General features: G+C 41.3%; 1 protein-coding gene across 1 annotated transcript; it reads right to left on the reverse strand.

Moving 5' to 3' along the window:
- Positions 1–293: 293 nt before the first annotated feature.
- LOC104979968 (putative gustatory receptor clone PTE01) lies at positions 294–1358 on the reverse strand. Its single transcript, XM_010828510.1, has one exon. It carries the CDS (start codon positions 1356–1358, stop codon positions 294–296), a length of 1065 nt encoding a protein of 354 aa, XP_010826812.1.
- Positions 1359–7563: the final 6205 nt, after the last annotated feature.

Below are 7563 nucleotides of genomic sequence, written 5' to 3' on the forward strand. Positions count from 1 at the left end.
GAAAGGGAATTATTTATGTTTTGAGGATGCTTGGGCTACCAATTATAAACTATAAAATCTCTGTAGATATAACAATATTCAGTCAAAAGTGAATATGATATACAAAGGATGATAGAACTCTCAAATGGTCAGATAAGGACCTAAAAAGGAGAAATAATTAAGCTGTTAAGGAAGAGATGTGAAGCCATAAGGGCTACAGAAATGATGTCCTGAGAGAGGTGGAATTTTTAGGTCTAGATGTTAATTTTGCTACATTTTCCAACCTTATACACTCCAAATGAGTGGCACAGGTACTAAGGTGAGATTATTTTGCTGAGTAACTTCCACATGGCCCTTTTGATGTCTCTGTTCCTAAGACTGTAGATGAAGGGGTTCAACATGGGGGTGACCACAGTGTACACCACTGATGCTGTCACATCCTTCCTGGGAGATTGTGAGATGGCTGAGATGAGGTACATCCCAAGGCCTGTTCCATAAAATAAGCAAACAACTGCCAGGTGGGAGCCACAGGTGGAGAAGGCTTTATATTTCCCACCTGTTGAGGGGATTCTCAGAATGGAAGAAAGAATTTTATAGTAAGAGAAAAGGATTCCTGATAAAGGGAGAAAACTGAAGATGGTACCAACAAAATACATGACTATGTTATTGGTGACACTGTCAGAACAGGCCAGGTCGTGGAGCAGAGAAGGGTCACAGAAGAAGTTAGAGATTTCCACATCCTTGAAGCAGGTAAGTTGTAACACAATCAAATTGTGCACCTGGGACTCCAAAAGGCTAACCAAAAAAGACGCCAAAACTAAGGAGCAGCACAGGCATGGGTTCATGATGGCCGTGTAGTGCAGTGGCTGACAGATGGCCGCAAACCGGTCATAGGCCATAGCAGTCAGAAGCGTACAATCCATGCCTCCGAAAAGGATAAAAATAGACATCTGAGTCAGGCAGCCTTCACAGGAGATGACTCTGCTGTGAGTTTGGATGTTTACAATCATATTTGGGACAGTGCTGGAGATGAAACCAATGTCAGCCAAGGAGAGGTTGGAGAGGAAGAAGTACATGGGGGTGTGGAGGTGGGAGTCAGAGGTGACGGCCTGGATGATGAGTAGGTTCCCCAGAACGGTGATCAGGTACATGGACAGAAATAGGACACAGAGTAAAGGCTGCAGTTCTGGATCATCTGAGAGGCCCAGGAGGAAGAATTCTGAAACACTGGTTAGATTCTGTGTTAGATTCTGTGGTTGTACGTATCTTGGACACCTTTGAAAAAGAAGAGTTTGGAAGAAAGATAACGAGAAAATGGCATGTACCACTGTAGCCATTGAAAAATCCAGACTTAAATTGAGGAAAGTATGGAAAACCATGAGGCCATTTAGGTATGGCCTAAATCAAATCCCTTATGATTATACAGTGAAAGGGACAAATAGATTCAAGGGATTAGATCTGATAGAGTGCCTGAAGAACTATGGATGGGGGTTTGTAACATTGTAGAGGAGGCAGTGATCAAAAGCATTCCCAAGAAAAAGAAATGCAAAAGGGCAAATGGTTGTCTGAGGAGGCCTTACAAATAGCTGAAAAAAGTAGAGATGCAAAAGGCAAAGGAAATAAGGAATAAACAGCCATCTGAATGCAGAGTTCCAAAGAATAGCAAGGAGAGATAAGAAATCCTTTCCAAGTGAACAATGCAAAGAAATAGGGGAAAACAATTGAATGGGAAGGACTAGAGATCTCTTCAGAAGAATTATAGATGCCAAGGGAACATTTCATGCAGAGGTGGGCAGAAACTGTACAGGATAGAAATGGTATGGGCCTAACAGAAGCAGAAGATATTAAGAAGAGGTGGCAAGAATACACAGAAGAACTGTACAAAAAAGTCTTAATGACCCAAATGACCACGATGGTGTAGTCATTCAACTAGAGCCAGATGTTCTGGAATGTGAAGTCAAGTGGGCCTTAAGAAGTATTACTATGAAAAAGTTAGTGAAGGCGTTTAAATTCTAACTTAGCTATTTCAAATCCTAAAAGACGATGCTGTTAAAGTGCTGAAATCGATATGCCAGCAAATTTGGAAAGCTCAGCCACAGGACTGAAAAGGTCAGTTTTCATTCCAATCCCAAAGAAATGTTAAAAGCATTAGTTAATCAGTCATGTCCAACTCTTAGTGACCCCATGAACTGTAGCCTGCCAGGGTCCTCTGTCCTTGGCATTCTCCAGGCAAGAATACTGGAGTGGGCTGCAATTCCCTTATCCAGGGATCTTCCCAACCCAGAGATCAAACCTGAGTCTCATGCATTGTAGGTAGTACCATCTGAGCCATCAGGGAAACATAATCCCAAAGAAGTGAAAAGCCAAAGAATGTTCAAACTACCATACAAGTGTACTCATTTCACAGGCTAGCAAGGCAATGCTCAAAATCCTACAAGCTAGGCTTCAATAGTACATGAACCAAGAACTTGTACAAGCTGGATTTATTACTTTTTAATATAAATTTATTTATTTTAATTGGAGGCTAAGTACTTTACAATATTGTATTGGTTTTGCCATACATTGGCATGAATCTGCCACAGGTGTACATGTGTTCCCCATCCTGAACCCCCCTCCCACCTCCCTTCCCATCCCATCCCTCTGGGTCATCCCAGTGCACCATCCCTGAGCTCACTGTATCCTGCATCGAACCTGGACTGGCAACTAGAAAAAAGGAACCAGAGATCAAATTGTCAATGTCTGTTGGAATATAGAAAAAGGAAGGAAACACCAAAAAACATCTACTTCTGCTTCATTGACTATGCTAAAGCCTTTGACTATGTGGATCACAGCAAACTGGAAAATTCTTAGAGATGGGAATACCAGATCACCTTAGCTGCCTCCTGGGAAACCTGTATGCAGGTCAAGAAGCAACAGTTAGAACCGGACATGGAACAATGGACTGGTTCCAAATTGGGGAAGGAGTATGTCAAAGCTGTATATTGTCACCCTGCTTATTTAACTTATATTCACCCTGAACATCATCCAAAATGCGGGGCTGGATGAAGCACAAGCTGGAATTAAGATTTCCAACAGAAATATCAATACCTCAGAATGCAGATGACACCATCCTAAACACAGCAAGTGAAGACTAACTGAAAAGCATCTTGATGAAAGTGAAAGAGGAGAATAAAAAAGCTGGCTTAAAACTCAACACGCAAAAACTAAGATCATTGGATCTGGTCCTGTTGCTTCATGGCAAATGAATGGGAAAACAATGGAAACAGTGACAGACTTTATTTTTTTGGGCTCTAAAATAATTGTGGACAGTGACTGCAGTGGACATGAAATTAAAAGATGCTTGCTCCTTGGAAGGAAGGATATGATAAACCTAGACTGCATATTAAAAAGAAGAGACATTGCTTTGCCGACAAAGGTCCATATAGTCAAAGCTGTGGTTTTTCCAGTAGTCATGTATGGACATGAGAATTGGACCATTAAGAAGGCCGAGCACCAAAGAATTAATGCTTTTGAACTGTGGTGGTGGAGAAGATTCTTGAGAGTCCCTTGGACAGACAACAAGGAGACCAAACCAGTCAATCCTAAAGGAAATCAGTCCTGAATAGTCCTCAATAGTCATTGGTCAATAGTCATTGGTCAATAGTCATTGATGCTGAAGCTGAAGTGTCAATACTTTGGCCACCTGATTCAAATAGCTGACTTATTAGAAACACCCTGATGCTGGGAAAGATTGAAAACAGGAGGAGAAGGGGACAACAGAGGATGGAGAGATGGTTGGATAATCTGTGCAGAGATGGCTGGATGGCATCATCTACACAAGGGACATGAATTTGAGCAAGCTCTGGGAAATGGTGAAGGACAGGGAAGCCTGGTGTGCTGCAATACATGGGGTCAAAACGAATCCAACACAACTGATATACTGAACAACAAGAATGAATTCATTCCCGTCTGTATATCCCAACTGTCATGTTTGTCGAAAAAATCATGCTCCTAGACTCCCTTCACTTTCACTGTCTCCCTCAGCACTTACTGGGCTGGACTGCATCTCTGCTGGAGCATGACCAAGAAGCATAGACTCTCCTGCCTGGTGTGTGAGGCAGTCTCAGGGTCCCTCCTCAGGATGGGCAGGAAGACAGACTCAGGCTGGACCTTCTGATGCAGGTTCCTACAAAGGATGGGGACATAAGTGTGGAGCCAAAGTACTAGAACAGTCAAATTAATTAGCTGGAGGCACTGGCTAATTATTTACAATGGTATGACCTTAGGGCTCAATGCTCACAGAGCATCATTAGCCAGTTGGTCCATTATGTCCCAAACTCTGGGGACTTGTTAATATTAATGGAAAAGGAAAAGGAGAAAAGTGGATGTCCTGGGAAGGGTCTGGGTCCCTTTACATCTCAGAAGGAAATTCCACGTACTCTTGCTTCTGACCTCCAAGATGCAGGATCTTAATATAACATCAGACCTTTTTTCTCAATTTACCACTCAATGTGTAATTTTGATATGTTGAAATCCATTGTATCAATCATGATATCTATGGAGCATGAGGTCTAGACCAACGATGCGATACACTTTCCATTTTCAGAGTTAATAATTGTCTCGAAAGAAAACGTACTTTCATTTCTTTACTTCAGCTCACAGTCAATGGGAGGAAATACACAATGAAATTAAAACCAGGAGCTGGAATCAGTGAGAGCATCTCAGATCCTGCCCACCATACAGGCCTCATCCTCTATAAGGAATGTGTGCTCCAAACCCTTCAAGGGTCAGGTCTTGCCCATCTGTTTTGCTGTGTATTCCCAGATTCACTGCACCAACATGATCTAAACAAAAAAATCCTTGGAAACAAACTAGAAATTGGTAGGCTTTCCTCTCCACTGGGTACTTCTGCAGACCTGACTCGACTGCTTCCAGTCATGCTGTCTCTTGTAGACTCCTGGTTTGATACACTATGAGAGCCCCTCCATCAGCATCAGGACAACCTGCAGTTGTCACATGAACAGATGTAACAAATTTCCACGTTATGTTCTTCATGTTTCTAATTTCTGCTAATTCTAATGGAATGCATTCAAATCTGGATATATTTTCTCTTGGTTTCTTTGTGGTCTCAGCTCTTGGAGACTTTAATACAATGTGGATTTGGCTTACCCATTTTTGCTAGTGGATAAAGTGAGATGTATGTGGAGAGTGGTAGAATGTAATCTTCTCAGTTCTTTGTGACAATCTTCATGACAGAGTGCACTCTCTTGAGGAATGTAGAGGTTGGTTTGTCATTAAGTGATATGAAGAAATCTTTAATTTAAACCCTATCAGATTAGATATGGAGGAAAGAATGTTATGCAACTGTGAATGAACAAGTGACAGAGGGTATCTTTAAGGGAGATCGCATTGCGGATATGCACAGGCAGATATGAGAGGAAGAAACTGGGGGCTGTACCATTTAAAAATTTAGTTCTTGGCAAAAAACGTATCACTAAACTGAAATGCTTTCATACTGAGAGCAAGGAATAAGATTCGAGGGTCAAAGACAAAGATGAATTTATAGGGCATGAAACATGAAAACCAAGGTAGTTATGTTTGTCCCGTAAAATGTGATGTATGTCTTGTTCTTTTTCCAGTTCTCAATACCTTCTATCATGATGAGTAGTGAAGTGAAGTCTCTCAGTCGTGTCCGACTCTTTGAGACCCCATGGACCTGTATCCTCTGTCCATGGGATTTTCCAGGCAAGAGTACTGGAGTGGGTTGCCATTTCCTTCTCCAGGGGATCTTCCCGACCCAGGGATCGAATTGTAGTCTCCTGCGCTATAGGCAGACGGTTTTACCGTCTGAGACACCAGGGAAGTATCCATGACCAAATAGCAACTCAGTAGAGTTGATTATGGGCTGCCCCGATGTTGTTGTTGTTCAGTCGCCTGGTTTTGTCTGACTGTTTGTGACCCCATGGACTGCAGCATGGCCAGGGTTCCCTGTCCTTCACCATCTCCCAAAGCTTTCTCAAACTCATGTCTGTTGAGTTGGTGATGCCATCCAATCATCTCATCCTCTGTCATCCCATTTTCCTGCCTTAAATCTTTTCAAGCATCAAGGTATTTTCTAATGAGTCAGCTCTTCATGTCAGGTGGCCCAAGTATTAGAGCTTCAGCTTCAGCATCAGCATCAGTCTTTTCAGTCAATATTCAGGATTGATTTCCTTTAGGATTAATGGGTTTGATCTCCTAGCAGTTCAAAGGACTCTCAAGAGTCTTCTCCAAAAACCACAGTTTGAAAGCATCAATTCTTCAGCACTCAGTCTTCTTTACTGTCCAACTCTCATATCCATATATGACTACTGGAAGAACCATAGCTTTGACTATATGGACCTTTGTTAGCAAAGTGATTTCTCTGCTTTTCAATATGCTATCTGGCTCTGTCATAGCTTTCCTTCCAAGGAGCAAATGTCTTTTAATCTCATGACTGCAGTCACTGTCAGGAATGATTTTAGAGCCCAGGAAAAGAAAATCTGTAACTGTTTCCATTGTTTCCCCATATATTTGCCAGGAAGTGATGGGACCAGATGCCATAATCTTAGTTTTTTGCATATTGAGTGTTAAACCAGCTTTTTCATGTTCCTCTTTCACCTTCATCAAGAGGCTCTTTAGTTCCTCTTTGCTTTCTGCATTTAGGGTGGTGTCAGGTGCATATCTGAGGTTGTTGATATTTGTCCTGGCAATACTGTTTCCAGCCTGTGAGTCATACAGCCTGGCATTTTGCATGATGTTCATGGTGTATATAAGTTAAATAAGCAGAGTGACAATATACAGCCTTGATGTACTCCTTTTTCAGTTTTGAAATAGTCCATTCTTCCATGTCGAGTTCTAACTATTGCTTCTTGTCCTACATTCAGGTTTTCTCAGGAGGCAGCTAGGGTGGCCTGGTATTCCCATCTTTTCAAGAATTTTTAACAGTTTTCTTGTGATTCATGAAGTAAAGACTCTAACATAGTCAATGAAGCAGAAATAGATAGTTTTCTGGAATTCCCTTGCTTTTTCTATAACAACTTGACCTCTGGTTCCTTTGTCTTTTCTAAATCCAGCTTGTCCGTCTGAAATTATCTGTTCATGTACTGTTGAAGCCTAGCTTGAAGGATTTTGAACATTACCTTACTAGTGCAATTGTGCAGTTTGAACATTCTTAGGCATTGCCCTTCTTTGCAATTGAAATGAAAACTGACCTTTTCCAACCCTGTGGCCATTGCTAAGTTTTCCAAATGAGTGAGGGTAGCACTTTAACAGTGTCATCTTTTAGAATTTGAAATAGTTCAGCTGGAATTCCTTCAGTTCCACTAACTTTGTTAGTTGTAATGCTTCCTAAGGCTCACTTGACTTCACATTCCAGGATGTCTGGCTCTAGGTGATGACCACACCATCATGGTTATCCAGATCATTAAGACCTTTTTAATACAATTCTTCTGGTGTATTCTTGCCACCTCTTCTTTTTAGAAAAAAAATTATTTATTTTTAATTGAAGGATAATTGCCTTACCAAATTTTGTTGTTTTCTTTTAAACCTTATCATGAATCAGCCACAGATATATATATATATCCT

Source organism: Bison bison, unplaced genomic scaffold (genome assembly GCF_000754665.1).
Source record: "Bison bison bison isolate TAMUID 2011002044 unplaced genomic scaffold, Bison_UMD1.0 scf7180017864492, whole genome shotgun sequence".
NCBI classification, from domain to species: Eukaryota; Metazoa; Chordata; class Mammalia; order Artiodactyla; family Bovidae; genus Bison; species Bison bison.